The sequence below is a fragment of the Protopterus annectens genome, chromosome 1.part2 (genome assembly GCF_019279795.1).
Source record: "Protopterus annectens isolate FY-2018-M chromosome 1.part2, PAN1.0, whole genome shotgun sequence".
Taxonomy (NCBI): Eukaryota; Metazoa; Chordata; order Ceratodontiformes; family Protopteridae; genus Protopterus; species Protopterus annectens.
In genome coordinates this window covers 987,324,319-987,341,684 of record NC_056727.1, presented here as the reverse complement: position 1 = coordinate 987,341,684, position 17,366 = coordinate 987,324,319, and the positions used below count along the sequence as shown (strand labels likewise).

At 45.2% G+C, this 17,366-nt stretch overlaps 1 protein-coding gene across 1 annotated transcript in view; it reads right to left on the bottom strand.

Moving 5' to 3' along the window:
- The window catches only part of TEKT2 (tektin 2), a 1,280,616-nt gene that overhangs the window by 346,283 nt on the left and 916,967 nt on the right, over positions 1-17,366 (bottom strand). Inside the window, exon 6 of the mRNA XM_044059950.1 lies at positions 4,129-4,243. Within this exon, the coding sequence (XP_043915885.1) occupies positions 4,129-4,243 (115 nt within the window). The remainder of the gene's footprint in view (positions 1-4,128; positions 4,244-17,366) is intronic.

Sequence of the window (17,366 nt, the reverse complement as noted above, 5' to 3'; positions counted from 1 at the left end):
AGTATAGGGATATTGTTACCAGGTGGAATGTACAGGGTGGCAATGCATAAAGTTTTATTGTTGTTTACTTTGAGAAGGGAGAGAGTTAGCTCAGCAATGTCTAATGAGGGTATGGGTTTAGTATAGGGTGTCACTGTTAAGGAGGAGGAGAAGAGTAAGGCTACTAATCCACCTTTCTTTTGGGATCTGTCACTTCTTATAAGTTTATAGTTAGGGGGCATAATTTCGGTATCTTTTAAGTGTGGTTTTAGTCAGGTTTCTACAATAGAGAGAATATATGGTTTGTTATGAGAGATCCAGGCAAGAAAGGCAAGCATTTTATTACAAAGGCTCCTGGCATTAAGTGTGGCAAGGAGAAGAGATGTGTGGGGGAGGGGAGAGCTATGTAAATTTGGTTTGGAGGTGGAGTTGTGTGAAGGCCCTGGGTTAGGGTGTATGTTTCCAGAATGGAGGAGGAGGGTGAGAAATTCTGAGTAGAGTATGGATAGGTATCTATGTTCTAATGGGTCATAGGTGTAGATGTTGGAACCTAATGAGGTGAGCTTAGTGGGTATGGGAAGTGGTTTACTAGGGGTAAGGAAGAGCTTCCTTTGAAATAGAAATAGAAAAGATTCATTATGTTTGTAGAGGTGGGGGATGGCTTGGGTTGTAGAGGGAGAGTCTTTTTTAATGTAAATTGCAGTTGTATGAAAGGGAGGAGAGTGCTGAAACTGTGGGAAACTAGTAAGGTAGAGTAGGTAGAAGAGGATTAGGCTTTGAAATAAGGGTAGTAGAGCATAGGCAGTTTTTGTCTGCATGGTGGGTTATAGAATGCAAGTTAAGTCAGAGGGATATGTAGGAAGAGCGATGGTTAATAAATATGAGAGGTAAGGATTACAATGGATTGTGTGAGGATGCATCGACAGGGATGTTGCAGGGTGTCGGGTGAGTCAAGCAGTGGGCGGTGGGTTGGTGTAAGACAATAGGCCTAGGATAGTGTTAGGGTGTAGAGGGAGAGAGGGAGAGACTTAGTCTGATAGGTGGGGTTTATGTGGGAGTTGTTAGAGAGATATAAATGTAGATGTGCTGGGGGCAGGTGGTAATTAGGGGCATGGTAGGGGAGCGGAGTGAGCCCGCAGGGCGAACGGAGAGGGAAGAGCTGAGAGAGGAGGAAGTCAACAGGACCAGTCACTGGAATTAGGAGTTTAGCAGTAAGGAAATAAGAGATCACAGGTAAGGGAAGGCTGGAGTACAAAGTTTATTGGGGTAAAAGTGGACTGCAACAAAAAGCAAAAGAGTGAGCTACAGAGTGAATGCTAAGCAGTAAGTATAGTGGGGAAAGCCTAACTCAATCCTAGAGCACAGGATGTTACAGTTGGGGAAGGAAGGCTTTACACTACCACCTAGTGGCAGACCTAGGTAATTGCAGCTGAAAGAGGAAAGAGGGAGAATATGAGGAATGGGGGCATGCTGCTAGCAACACACGGAGGGGCACAACACTAGGCAGACTACATAAGCTGAGAAAAGACACCAAAGTTGAAACACATACACTGATTTAACGTTAGGCAGTAGCAGGATTCTTATCCTTCTTATTTAGGAACCCTTGTTTTGTGTGTTTTTGTTGTCACGAGTTGAAAAGTTCCAGGTGGTGAGAGGGAGGAACCCTTGGAAGATGGGAGGGCAGGACGTAGTAAGACTGATTTAACATTAGGCAGGAGCAGGATTCTTATCCTTCTTATTTAGGAGCCCTTTTTTGTGTGTTTTTGTTGTCACGGGTTGAAAAGTTCCAGGTGGTGAGAGGAAGGAACCCTTAGAAGATGGGTGGGCAGGACGTAGTAAGCTCGGGTGATGCTAACAGCTTATGGTGAACAGGACAGGCCTGCAGGGGAATGGGGTTTGAAAAATCATAATTTTGAATTTCGTTACTATCACAAACAGGTTTAGGAAAGAACGATACAGAACTGGTCTCCAAGCATTTTCTTTCTTTGGTATTAAAAACATCCTTGAATAAAACCCCTTTCACACATAGCAAGGGGGAGCTGGTTATATCACTCGCTGGGACAGCATGTAATGAGGGATAAGTGGAAATAAAAGTGTCTGATCTGAAGGATGAGGAATTACCCCTGGAAAGGAGGAATTTCCTCACATTGCCATCCGTACCCTTAACGAATGATCTTCAGTAGCCATTTGTCTGAAACTATTTGTTGCCAAAGAGAAAAGTGGACACTTGGACTTTCTGGAAGACAATAGGGGTGCCAGGGAGGGAGGGGAGTAACAAAGTTTCTTAAATTGTCATTTTGATTTATTGGACTGTCCTTGTTTTTGGAAGTTACCAGAATTCTTCTTGGAACACCCTTACTTCTTCTTAAACATCTGTTTACCTGCAGTTTGTTGAGACTATTTATTTTGATTCTTACCAAAATCGGCCGAAAAGTTGGAGAATCCCTTGGAAAATTTGGAGAAGGATGTCTGAAAAACCTTTGAGATTCCCTGGATCAGCTTGCCCCTTTCATCATACTTTTTGATCACCTCTGCAATCAGAGGGGCCAAAAAGTAAATCTCTAGCCAAAGGAGAATTTAAAATCTTATTTTTAGCATCATCAGGGAGGTTGCAAACCTACTCAAAACAGTACCAATGGTAATAACCCTTGAAGAAGTATCAACAGAATCATACCCACACTGTATACAATGAGAAGTGACATGAACAACAGACGAAATTAAATTATTTAAAGTAGATTTTTCCTCAGAAGAAGAACTTGTAGAATGAACATTCCTCATACTGTCATAATTAGTAAAGAAAAACCTTAACATATGAATCTGATAATTCAAAATTCTGAAAACCAAAGTTGCAGAAGCATACACTTTTGCCTATACTTATCAATAATCTTTTCATCCTTATCAAAAAGAGAAGAACTGAGATTAACTAAGTGTTTAGTAGCAGAAGGATTAACTAAAACTATAATTGCTTGATCAGGTTTGGGAAGAGTGTATAAGAACTTAAAATACTGAGAAACTTTATATATCCTAGCTGCCTTTTTAGGAGCAGCTGGCTGACTGTCAAAAAATGGCAGGCAGTAACATACACATCCTCCAAGGTAGACAAAACTGGAGGAATGGGTGCAGGTTCTGGAAATTCCAACTGTAACAGCTCATAGCAGTTTCTGAGGGACTAACACTGGCACATTCTAGAAGTAGTCTCAGAAAAAGAGAAATGCCTACAGGGAGAATCAGAAGCTGAGCTCTCCTCTGAGTCTGAATTAGAAATCTGAGGAAAAAAACCTGTATCTGCCCCTTCCTCCTCATGTCTATACTCAGAATTTTGAATCACTTCAGGAAAGGAAGTATCCCTCTTTCTTTTACAAGAAACTACCTTACAAGAATGATCAATAGCCTGAACTATATCCTGAGCCATGCCCAGTAAACTATTCCTATCCAATGAATCTGAGGAGGAGTAGATGCATGCTTGCTTTTCTGTTTCTTTTTGACAGGAAAAATGAGGCCAACAGTGTTATTAGTGGCAGCAACAGCTTCGCTTAGGATGGGAACAACATTCTGACAAAGCAGGGATGCCTTCCTTGTTTCCTCTCCCACGACCAAAAAGGGTGGCTCCCCTGCTGACCCCAACAGGCACAGAGGATGTGGCTAACCCCTAATCCATAATGACTGTAGATGCTACACCAGAGGGATTGGTGGTAAAATATGAGTGGTCTGATGGTCTGATGTACAACAAATGGCCACAACAGAGTCAGCCACCTGCAGCTAAAGCAAATTGCTAGCCTGCTGTGGTGGCAAAAGCTATTTGCTTAACTTTTTGTTTCTGTGGCTGAAGGACGTCTCACTGATTGTGGGGCTGATAGTTTGTTCCATGATCTAGCCAAAAATGGTGCCTCTTTTCCAGGGAAAACAAGTGGCAAATGCCTGTAAAATAAAGTCTTTAAAACACTGTGCCAGCCCCACAAAGTAAAACAAATAAAATTTTTCCACAAAGAAAGTGGTTTTCACTTACTTTAAACAACTTTTCATCTGACAGAAAAAAAGAGTACTGTTTTAAAGTAAAGCACATACATATGTGTGCGCCTGTGTAAAATTCAGAAGCATTACTTTTTTATATTAATAAGCTGTGCTACATGGCTCCAAATGGTGAATTACCTGGGCAATGGTGGCAACGATTTCTTCTCGCAATCGAGTTGAATCTTTCATTTCTGCCTCAGCACGGTCCTTGTTGTACTGACTGAACTGATCCCACTGCTGTGGAGTTGTGGAACTGAAAAAACAAGACAGTGGTTAGTTACCTTAAAGGAAATAAATCATCTGAACTATGAAGAGGAAGAAACTGTATTTTTTTTTTCAATTTTTGCAATGTATTGCTATTATATGGTGATATTATACAGGTTACATAACTGCTGATATTTATAGCATTCCAGTAAACCTTAGAGATTAACCTAATGTTAATTTCTGTTTGTGCTTAGAACTTATTTGGCTCTTTTAACAGTTTTCTTGTCTGCTGTAAGTTTTATAATGTATAACATGCTGTAGTATCTTCTAACAATAACAACAACAATAACAATGAAGTTCCTATTAAAACAGAGAAAGGGGCTCCTCAGTAGCGAGGAAAAAATGACGACAATGAGCTAATCAAACGTATGTCAATGCACATTGTTCAGTGCAGGTATTCTGGTTTTATGATTTCATGCTGTATACATAGCTGTAATAAATTTAACTTAAAGACTCCATAATACATGCAGTACTTCAGTTAAAAAAGGTCTAACAAGATATACAGTAGCTACTGACCTGGCCATTATTCAAAATTACTAAAGGCCATGAGGAAGCTTTCTGTAGAAGACATGGTGAGTGTCCCTTAAGGAAGGGCAAAAAGCTTTTTCACTGCCTAGTCCAGTTGGTAGGAAAATAACTTGGACAGGTATTAGTAATAGTTGTACATAAATCCCAAGAAGAGCTGAAAAGAATGCCCTGTTGTCCACCCTGTCCCAAGCTTCATATTTCTCACTGGGTGGTAGGGTGGAAAAGTTTTACATCTTGTAGTAGGGTGGAAAACTGTAATGATTCTTCATAGTTTGCAAGTGAAGGGGACCACAGACAGTTTGGCAATTAGAATGCTTAGACAGGACCTCAACTGACTCATATGGTGGCTTGTAGAGGGAATGTAAAGTACAGTTTTGTACCTACCATAAATGTAGATGTTCGAAGATCCACATTGCTGCAGTCCTTACACTTGGGGTAGTCCGCTGTCCTCGGTCGGCCCGAATATCAAAGTATAAGGCTGACGTCGGTCAAGGCGCATTAGACTGACATCAGGACGTCAGGGTACAAATGCGCATGACCGACGTCATATCCTCAGTCTTTTCTTGCCCCAGATGTCAGAAGACCCTAAAAGAAAGGTCAAAACTAAAAGACAGCAAACAACCAACCAAACACCCTTGAACAAATAATATGTACCATATATACAATATACACAATATATACAACCCAACCCACACAACCGCCTCTAACTACAGAGGGGAAGGAGGGAGGGTAAATTGGACTGCAGCAATGTGGATCTTCGAACATCTACATTTATGGTAGGTACAAAACTGTACTATGTTCTTCATCTCACATTGCTGCAGTCCTTACACTTGGGTAGAATCCCAAAGCAGAGGTAAGGGAGGATGGCAAAACTATAAAGAAGCAGGAGCTGCCAAAATGCCCTGTAAAATAGCAGTGGCAAAACCAGCCCTAGATTTAGAGTAAAGTGGAAGGTGATAATGCTTAGAGAAAGTATGCACTGAACTCCAAGTAGCTGCCTCCAAAATATCCTTAGTTGCCACCCCTTAAAAAGCTGTCAAGTGGCAGTAGCCCTAGTGGAATGAGGCCTAATCCCAGCTGGAATCTCCTTGCCATGATGGGAATAACAGAAAGCAATGCAAAACCCAATCCACTTAGAAATAGTTTGTTTTGACACAGGCTTGCCCTGAGAACTCAAAGCAAAAGAAACAAATAACTGCTGAGACTGCCTGAACCCTTTAGTTCTGCTCAAATAATATCGCAGCTGCCTGTGTACATCTAAAGTGTGCAAAATCTTTTCCCCTTTATTTTGGGGATTTGCATAAAAAGTAGGCAAATGAATAGTTTGGTTTAAAGCCACACTAGAAACCACTTTAGGCATAAAGGAAGGATTAGTACGCAAAGATACCCTATCCTTATGGAAAATTAAGAAAGGCTCAACCGCCATAAGGGCCTGCAATTCAGAAACCCTTCTTGCAGAGGTAATGGCCAACAAAAAAGCAGTCTTCCATGATAAATATTTCAACTCGGTAGTAGCTGCAGGCTCAAAAGGTTGTAGAGTGAGTTTCTCCAACACAAAATTGAGATCCCAAGCAGGAGTAGGAGCTCTACGTGGGGGTCTTATATTCTTTGCCCCTCTAAGAAATTGCTTGAACAAAGGATGTGAAAACAATGGTGGGTCACAATCATAGTGAGCCGAAATTGCTGCAGCATGAACCTTAATAGAAGAGAAGGACAAACCTTTGTCCAGTAACTCAGTAAGATATTGAAGAGCCATACTTAAATTAGGCTCAGAAACATCAAAATCCTTTGCTGCACTCCAAAATAAAAATCTCTTCCATTTATCTGCGTACACTTTCCTTGTACTAGGCCTTCTAGCTTCCAAAATAACATTCAAAACTTGCTGTGGAAGTTGAGACCTACTATGGTTCAAAACAGAATATGCCAGGCTGTTAGGTGAAGAGAGTGAAGCTTGATATTGAGTAAATGACTGTCCTCCTGAGACAACAGATGTGGAATCGAAGGCAAAGGCCATGGAGGCTCCCGTACCAGACTTCTCAGTAATGGGTACCAGTGTTGTCGAGGCCAATCTGGAGCTATTAAAATCATCTTTGGCTTGTCCTGTCTGACCTTTAGAAGTACCTTTGGGAGGAGAGGCAGAGGTGGAAAGGCATACACATGAAGATTGCTCCAATTGAAAGAAAGAGCATCCACTTTCCAAGCTGTGGGATGAAACCTTTTCGTGCAAAACTTTGGCAGCTGGTGGTTTAGTGGAGAAGCGAACAGATCTATGTCTGGAGTTCCCCATGACACTGTCAATTTCTGAAATACATGAGGATCCAATTTCCACTCGTGGGGATCCATAATTCGTCTGCTCAACACATCTGCTAAGGAGTTCTGTGCTCCCTGCAGAAACCTTGCCTGAAGATGTAGCTGTAAACTGAGAGCAGTCTCCCACAAAATCATTGCTTGCCTGCATAGAGGATAAGAATGTGTTCCCCCTTGCTTGTTGATGTACCACATGACAGTTGTGTTGTCTGTTAGAATCAACACCTGCCCTGGAAGAAGTAAATCTTTGAAAGCTATTAATGCAAACTGGACTGCTAACATCTCCTTCAAGTTGATATGTAGATGTTGTAGTCTGGCAGGCCACTTGTCTTGTATCCACTTTCCATTTAGATGAGCTCCCCAAGCTTTGTCTGAGGCATCTGTCGTTAGAATCTGACTCGCCTCTGGCCGGGTCACAGAGAGTCCCTTGTTTAGGTGACATTCCTGAGCCCACCACAAAAATTCCTTTTGAATGCAAGGTATTATTTGAATGACAGTGTCCAGATCCTGGCAGTGCTGTGTCCATACGTTTTGAGATACCATTGTAGCTTCCTCATATGCAGTTTGGCATTGGGAAGCACCAGAATACAAGATGCCATGAACCCCAAGGCTTGAAGGACTGTCCTTGCAGTCAGCCTGGACTGATGAGACAATTGATGAAAGTAAAGGGAAAGATTCTTTTGTTTGTCCGGGGTCAAAAGGCCATCTGGGATGCTGTATTCAGTCTTACACCCAGAAAGCACATGTCCTGAGAGGGTACTAGACTGGACTTTATTTCGTTCACAGAATACCCCAGGCATCTTAGCACTGCTATCACATATTCCAAATGATGAAGAAGCTCGTCCTTCCTTGAGCCAGAATCAGGCAATCGTCCAAATAAGGATAGATCTGTATTCCTTTTAGCCTGAAGAAAGCTATCACTGGAGCCAGAACTTTTGTGAACACTCTGGGCAGTAGATAAGCCAAAGGGCAATGCAGAGAACTGATAATGAGAAGTCCCAGCCCGGAAGCGCAGATACTTTCTGCAACTCAGTCTGATAGGAACATGAAGGTAAGCCTCCTTGAGATCCAAAGTTACCATCCAATGATCTTTGCCCAGCAGAGGTAAAAGCTGTTGTAACGTCAACATTTTGAACTTGGGAATATCCAGATAAGTGTTGAGGATAGATAAATCCAAAATTGGTCTCCACGTGTTCCCCTTCTTTGGTACTAGGAACAGGCGAGAATAAAATCCTAGGCCCACTTCTGGCATAGGGACCGGCTGTATGGCCCCTATTTGAAGTAACAGAGAAATTTGTTTGTGAGCCTCTATTCTTTGCTGAGGAGGAACGTCTGGCATGCCTTTGAAAGGAGGCAAGGTATGGAAATAAAACCTGTAACCTTGGTGTATGATATCCAATACCCATCTGTCTTGGGTAATTAAACTCCAATTTTCCTTGAAAAGTGCCAACCTTCCTCCCAAAGGTGCTGCCAGACGAGAAGGCTCTGGCAGCTGAAAAGGTAGGTCATTGGGTCTGTTTACGAAAGGACTGACCCTGCCCTCACCCGAAGACTGTGCAGGTGAACTCCCTGTTCTAGGCCTGAAAGAGCCCTGAGCTCTGCCCCTACCACGTCTAGATCTACCCCTAGACTAGGAATCATAAGAAGGATACGTCCACCCCTTGGTAGGCCAATTTCTACTAAACTTCGGAGGCTGGACCTGCAAAAAATCTTTAACAGTCTGCATAGACTTAGCCTTGTCTTCCATTTTCTTTAAGACTGCCTCAACAGGTGAACCAAACAACACATCAGATTGTAAAGGAGCATCTAAAATCCTTGTCTTAACATGGTCAGACAAATTCTGATCCCTCAGCCAGGCGTGCCTGCGAAGAACTGACCCAGTGGCAGCCACCCTAGACGAGGCCTGTACAGCATCAAAACCACATTGCAAAGAATGCTTACCCACCTGTTCAGAAACATGTACTAAATCTTGTAACTCTTTACACTCAATACCTTCCGCCAGAGCATCTACCTTAGACTTCAATTGAGAAAGTAGATAGTTTTGGTATTTCAACATGTGAAACTGGCAATTCAAAGCCCTCATAGCTAGGGTGGAAGAAGTATAGACTTTCTTTCCCCATCTATCCAAAGCCCTGGCCTCTTTATCTGGAGGAACCGGATTTTTAACAACAGAAGCCCTAACACCCTTAGGCCCTTGACTAACAGTTTCTGGGTCCGCCCTAGGACTCTTAAAAAGATACTTATGAGCTTCAGGCACCCTGTAATACCTATCCGGCTTAACAGGAGCAGGAGGCAAAGTATCAGGATTAAGAGAAGCCTCTGAAGAATCAGGATTAAGAGAAGCCTCTGCAAACACATCTTCCACAACATCCAGAACAGGAGGTATAGCCAAAGGCCTATGCTGGGGTAAAAACAAAAATTCCCTAAGCCTTTTCCTGGAATCAGAGAAGTCCTGACCTTCCCACTTAAAATGCTCCCTCATGGAATGAAGAGTCTCTGAAAAAGAAAAATCTTCAGGAGGAGAAGCAGAAGGAGTAGAATCATCCACATCAGAATCAGAATAAGGAGAATACTCCTGTAAGTCTTCAGCCGAAGACTCTGAAACATCCGAAGCCTGCTCAAAACTCCCCAACTCAGGTTCCACCCTAGGTCTCTTATCAGGAGGGGGCAAAGAACCTCTAATCAAAGTAATCAAATCTTCTGCCATTTTAAGCATATGCTTCTTGGGCACAGAACCTGAAGAACTAGGGGTGACACCAACTGAGGCTAAACCTGGCCTGCCTCTGGGAGAAGCCTTGGAAACAGAAGGAGAGGGCCTAACCACCCTAGGAAGGGAAGGGAGTACAGTAACCTGAGAAGCCCCTTCAGCCTGACCTGCCTCCTGAGAGGCCACATCCTGCAATAACAAAGTCTCCCCCTGGGACTCCAGAGAAACCTCCGGCGGAACCCCCAGCTCCACCGACACCTCTAAAGAACCGGCGTCCGTGCAGGACGGTTCCTCTTGCCTAGGCTTAGCTGCTTTGTCCTTGCGCTTCTTGAAGAAGCGGCGCGGAGCATCCGGCGGCATATTATAATTGCACCGCTTCCGAAGACTAACCTGGCACAATCTAACCTTCTCTTAATAGTGCGCTTATTGAATCTAGCACAAAGCGACACCCAACAACGTCGTGCTCAGGCCCTAAACAAGGAATACACAAAGTATGATAATCTCTATGCGGTATCTGTTTCCCACAAGAAATACAGTTATTCACTTTTTCTGACATCCGGTAAACCACTGAGGCAAGAAAAAACTAAAATATTCCCCAACGGGGTACTTAGCCAACTTTGACTCGGCCTGAAACTCCGAATTCGAAAAATTTCAGAACGCCAACCGGCACTTGCAACGCTGCTTCTGCATCGGACCATGCGGCAAAAAAGACTGAGGATATGACGTCGGTCATGCGCATTTGTACCCTGACGTCCTGATGTCAGTCTAATGCGCCTTGACCGACGTCAGCCTTATACTTTGATATTCGGGCCGACCGAGGACAGCGGACTACCCCAAGTGTAAGAACTGCAGCAATGTGAGATGAAGAACATCTTGTTGGTGGCAGAAACAATGGTATAAGCATCTTACGTCTGCAAAGTCAGCATCCTTGAAAACAGGCTCCCTGAGAAGGATAAAAAGAAGTTATGTACCAACCATAACGTTCCATGTTAGTTGCCTTCATCCTGCCTTCTCTATTGCTTGTTGGGATCGGAGCCGACCCTCGGCTCCAACTCGGCCATCTTCTATAGCTCAAGAGCTGTTTACTGGCTCGAGGCTACCCCTTATCCCATGATGCCTAGCGCTAGCTACCCAGATCTCGTTTGTAATAGCTAACCCCAGACATAGCAAAAATAACCTGACCAAACTAACAGGTTGGGCATATCTGTTATACTCTCTAAATCAGTAGAGGAAACAAACCAGAAAATACTCAGCCGGTGAAGCCTAAACTCCTCTCGGTCCAATAGGACAGGGGGATGGAGGGGGGGACGCAAGAAAGAAGGTGAGATGAAGACAACTAACATGGAATGTTATGGTAGGTTCATAACTTCTTTATATTAAGTTGTCTATCTCGCCTTCGTTTCTTGCTTGATGGAACAGTGTCCCTAGCACCCATGATCCTGGGTGGCTCATTGGAACAGATTCTTCAGAACAGTGGAACAAAAGTTAGCTCTATTCCTGGAGGCCATGTCTAACTTGTAATGAGAAATAAAGGTATGAGGATTTGCTCATGTGGCAGCAGCACAAATAGAGTCCATGGGCAACCTAGACTGGAAGGCTACAAAAATGGCCAAAACCCTAGTAGAATGACCTTTCGATTTGGAAGACAATTCTTTGTTTCTTAGTTGATAGATGAAGGTGATAATGTGAGACAACCACCTGGACAGGGTCACTTTGGAAATGGGAAGACCCTGTACGCCCCTAGCATAGGAAAGGAAGAGTTGGTCCGACTTCCTTATATCCTTCGTTCTATGCAGGTAAAAATGCAGTTGTCTATGAACATCCAAAAGGTGTAAATTGTATTCTGCCTTGATGGTGTAGTTAGGGAAGAATACTGGAAGGTCTATGGATTGGTTTAGATTATTTTCTGAGCACACTTTAGGAAGGAAGGAGGGATTAGTTCTCAGAGCAACCCTATCCTTGTGAAAAACTAAGTACGGAGAACGAACGCTTAGTGCTTGAAGTTTCGATACATGTCTGGCTGAGGTAATAGCCACCAGAAAGAGAGTTTTCCAAGATAGAAACTTAAGGGAGCAGGAAGCTGCCGGTTCAAAATGGGGCATAATCAAGGAGGTTAGTACCAAATTAAGTTCCCAAGGAGGAGGGGGATCTCTCACTGGGGGCCTAAGGAGAGTAGTCCCTCTGAGAAAGGCTTTACACAGCTTATGAGGCATGATATTTAGATTAGAAAAACCAACATGATGGTTAGATATGGCTGCTAGTTGAACCCTGATTGTGGCAGAAGCGGACCCAGAGTGAAAAAGCTCAGTTAGGAATTCCAAGATCTCGTGAACTGGGGCTGAAAAGGGATCTATGTTCCTAGCCTCTGCCCAATAAGAGAAACATTTCCATTTGCTAGCATATGTCTTCCTAGTAGCCGATTTGTGAGAGGATACAATAATTTCACGCACAGCCGGGGAAATGCTGGGAAGCCTGGCTAGGGTTGGAATTGGATCAACCAAGCTGTGAGCTGGAGTGTCTGGAGGGATTGATACAGCTCTCCTGACTGATGAATCAGCAGGTCTGGAATAGGATCCAGGGTCCAGGGCTGCTCAAGGAGGTAACAGTGCAGGAACGGAAACCAAATCTGTTGAGGCCAGTAAGGAGCAATGAGGATCATTTTTCAACCCAACAATATCGCTTTCTGTATGAGTTTGGGTATAAGAGGAAAAGGCGGGAAGGCATAAAGAAGTCCCTGAGGCCAATCGTGGACTAGAGCATCTCTGGGAGGGTGTCCGGGAAGCAGTAAAAGGGAGAAATAGTTGCTGCATTTGGTGTTGAAGGGGGGTTGCAAACAGATAGCAGAAAGGCTGTCCCCATTTGCGGAAGATGAGATCCGCAACTACCTGATTCAGAGACCACTCGTGAGGCATGAGAATAGCTCTGCTGAGCCTGTCCGCTATGACGTTGGACTTCCCAGGGATATGCGTTGCAATCAGAAATCATTGGGAGGAAATTGCCCACTGCCAGAGTCTGACTGCTTCTCGACATAGGGGGTAAGACCTGGTTCCGCCCTGCTTGTTGATGTCCCACACTACTGACATGTTGTCTGTCTGAATTGCAATGGTCCCAGGAGGAAGGGAGTCCTGAAGTGCTTGCAACTCTAGTAGCACAGCTCTCATCTCCAAGACATTTATGTGCAGATGGTACTCGTGAGGCTGCCATGTGCCTTGGACTGTCCTGCCCTGATAATGCCCCCCCACACCCTATCAGTGAGGCATCTGTGGTCACTGTGGCAACCGGAGGGGGTTTGATGAATGGTCTGTCCTGAGACACTAGTGGGGAGGCCATCCACCAGGAAAGGTGTCTTTTGCAAGTTTCTGTAATCATGATCATGTGAGATATGGGGAGCTGTTGGAAGGACCACTGTGTGAAGAGAAGCCACTGAAGGATTCTCATGTGAAAATGGGCTAGAGGTATCAGAAGAGTTGCCGCCACCATAGAACCCAGAGTTTGAAGGACCAACCGGACTTGTACCTTTTTGCACTGCATGAGGATATGAACTTGCTGCCGAATCGTGGCCACCCTGTCCGATGGTAGCCTTACGGACATATTTTTTGTATCTAGATCTGCTCCTATATAGGTAATAGATTGACAGGGCAACAAGGCAGATTTTTCGAAATGTATAGTAATGCCTAAATGGGCACAAATTGCGATTGTATAGCCCCTGGCTTGAAGGAGTTGATGCCTGGTAGTAGCAGTAAGGAGCCAGTCGTCTAGATAAGGAAACACCTGGAATCCTTGATGCCTCAGGTGAGCTGTGACCACTGCCATACATTTGGTGAACACCGTGGGGGTTGTGGTGAGACCAAAGGGCAGAGCTCTGAACTGATAATGACTGGCTCCCAGCCGGAAGCGAACGAATCTCCTGGAGCACATGTCCATCTTGATGTGATAGTACGCATCCTGGAGATCTATTGAGCACATCCAATTGTCCTGACCCAAAAAGGGTAGAATGGACTGAAGTGTGACCATCCAAAACCTTGTTCTTTGAACAGACTTGTTTAGTCTGCTAAGATCCAAAATTGGTCTCCAGTTCCCTGTCTTTTTTGGCACCAAAAAGAACCTTGAGTAAGTTCCGGATCCGAGTTGGTCTGCCGGGTCTTCCTGGATGACTCTTTTTTTCTAGCAGTCTTGAAATTTCTATGACTGCTTGGGCCCTCAGATTGGGTGGAACATCTGGGGGGGATCTGCTTGACAATAGGGGATATTGGAAGAAGGGAATTACATAGCCTCTGGATATGATTGAGTGTACCCATTTGTCTCGCGTAATGTCTTTCCAGGCTTTTGGGTACAGTGAAAGTCTTCCCCCAACTGCCTCCAGAGACAGGCAGCCGGGCAACCCTTCAGGGATGCTGGAAGGGCTTGTCAGAGAAAGACTCTCTGCTGCCCTGGTTCTGTGGACCCCCTCTGCCTCGAGGGCGGCATCTGTTGTTGTTATTTCCTCCTCTGCCCCTGGAGGAAAAAATCACTACGTGTATCAGGCGAGGCTCCCTGGGATTTCCGAAACCATATTTTTCAACTCTTCTGACCTTTGGGATATGGTCTGGAAGGAGTGGAAAAACAGACTCTCATGGCAGAGAGAGTCTTGCCTTCCTGTTCACAACTAGTGAGAGTGCCCTTCATCTGTGGTCCAAAGAGAAATGAACCGTCAAAGGGGGTGTTGGTGAATGATGCTCTAAAGGGCTCCGCAAAATTACACAGCCGCATCCATGCGTGTCTCCTAAGGGCCACGCCTGTACCTGCGGCTCTACTCACACCATCGGCTGCATAGGAAATGAGCCTCATGGAGGAGTTAACTACCGAATTAAGGGTCGCTAGCTGAGAAGCTACTTTAGCTTGAACCCCTTCAGCTGATGGATCCTGGAGGGTATCTCCAAGCTCTTTCAGGAGATCCCTCTGAAGCCTGGTAAAATGGCATAAGCAATTCAGTAACCTCATGGAGAAGGTCGCTGAAGCAAACATTCGCTTCCCATATCTTTCCATAGTCCTAGACTCCTTGTTAGGAGGATGGACAGAGGAAGAAGTTTCCGCTAATTCCTTTTTAGTGGCTCCTGCTACTACCATGGCATCCACGGGAACACCCTTGGTAAGGAACTGTTTGTCAGGGGGTGCAGTGATAAACTTGCTGGGCCTCCTCGGGGTTGGTTCCACTGTATCCGGGGCTGACCAAGCCCTTCGAGCCACCACAGACATTAGTGGATCAAAGGGCGGAGACACCCAGGAGGTGGAAGGGCGGGATCCAAAGGCATCCAGGAATACGGATTCATCCTCAGTAGGGGCTATGGCAGTCCAGTTCCCCCTCTGCCTAAGCAGTTCTAGGATATCTGAAAAGGAAACATCTTCAGAGGGGGATCTCGGGGACCCTTCCAATTCATCCAAATCCGTATCCGAAGTGACAGACTCAGGGGAGTCAATGTGCTTCCTCTTGCAATTCCTCTTCCGAGGGGGCTCCTCTGAATGAGCAGGGGAGGCCTCGGAAGAAGAGGAAACACCAAGTGGGGTGCTCTGGAGCGTCAGTTCCCCACGCTTGGGGTCTGGATGAGGGACAGAGGTTGACGCAGGCACTACAGGGGACGGAGTCAGTGGGGTTGAATGTGGTGCTGACTCAGGGGCCAGTACACTCCTCATGACATCGAAGGCATCCCTGCCACAATGCAAAGAAGGCTCTGGTTCCAAGGAAACCGGAATCCTTCTCCGCACCGAGGGGGATGGCTCCGAGGCCGATGTAGGAGCCGAGCTCACCTGCGCCAAAGCTCCGAGAGGGGGAACGGGGTCGGACAAGGGCCCGGTGCCACTCGCCCCCTCGGAGCCGACGAGGGAGTCTCGGCACCCAGATCCCTCGACAGAAGGCACCATCGAGTGGATTGGAGCCGATGACGGAACCGAAGGGGAAATCGTTATCGGTGCCGACGGTTCCATGATTGGAACCCCAACAAATTCCGGCTCTGAGCTCTGAGAAGTCAGGGGAGGAACATCGATGGAAGCTGGCGGAGCCGACACCTGGTGAGGAGGGCTGGATAACATTTTGGCCAGTGCCTGCGACTTCAACAACCTACTGACCACTCTCTCCACGTCGTGGTCCGAGAGTCTAGAGAACTGAGAGGAGCGGGAGGATCTGTGACTGTGGTCACTCAGGGGAGACCAAGGGGCTGAATGTATCGACTCTAGAGATGGGGACCTCGGTCTTTTGTGGGTCCGAGACGGCTCCGAAGATGCTGGTGGAGCCAACTGGGAGGCAGCCTCCTTGGTTCCAGCTGGAACCAAAGTAGTCGGTAATGTTTGGGCTAATGACGGCTCCGAGCTGGGAGCCGACAATTCGGTCGGTTTAGGAGATTTCACCAGCTGAGCCTTGGCCGGTGAATCCTGGGGCTTAAGAAGACCCCTTAATATAAGCTTATTTTTGCACTCCTGCAGAACTCTTGGGCTGAATGTGTGGCATACAGAACAAGAGTCCTGCAGGTGCACTGTGCCTAAGCAATAGACGCAAGAAGTGTGCCCATCTGTCAGAGACATTTTCTGACAGCATGAGTCACACTTCTTGAATCCAGACACTTTGGATTCTTTAGACATATCTAGTCCTACACAGAAATGTCTTTGGCCAAAGGCCCAACAACAAAAAACTACAAACACTAACCTAACCAAAAACACAATAACTACAGTCAAGAAGTTTTTTTTTTTTTTTTTTTAATAGGAAGCCTCTAACTTAAACGGCTACCTATGAAGTAAAAGAGATGACTAAAACTAAAAATAAAACGCTACAATAAGTAGAGATAAGAAAGGGGAAGGGGGGAGGGGAAGCACTCTGTAACTTAAATGAGTTCTAAGGGAAAAATACAATAACACTAAAACTACAACAAGCTAATTAACGATAATGTTGAAAGACTAAACTATCAAAAAAGGACCCCTAATTTGCTAGAAGAGTATTATAATAACTTACAAGAGCCTGAGCCAGTAACAACAAACCTCGCAGCTGAAGCGGCAAATGAGATCTGGGTAGCTAGCGGTAGGCATCATGGGATAAGGGGTAGCCTCAAGCCAGTAAACAGCTCTCAAGCTATAGAAGATGGCAGAGTCAGAGCCGAGGGTCGGCTCCGATCCCAACAAGCAAGAAATGAAGGCGAGATAGACAACTTAACATCAGAAGGTTACTCTTCATTTTCCTAGATACCATTTAGACATTTTTGGTGAAAGGAAAGGGGTCCACAAGTAAATGCTCTCATGACTTGATATGAGGGTTTCTCAAAGGGAAGGGATCAACTAGAGATTAGTTATATGTTGGATAATTCTCATTCAGCCAAGGGCACCTGCAGGCAGGTGCAAGGGGACACACTTGCACCCCCTGGAACAGGCTGGCTGGGAGATGAATTATTTTACCAGGAAGTTAGAATTGGACATTCCAGCTGTAGGAAGAGGCCATTCACTAGCGGAATCCCTCAGGGATCAGTCCTGGCCATAAAATACATTCTTTCTTGTAGCTTGCTGGTCCAGTCACATCATGTCTGTGCTTGCAGACATCCTGGATACGATT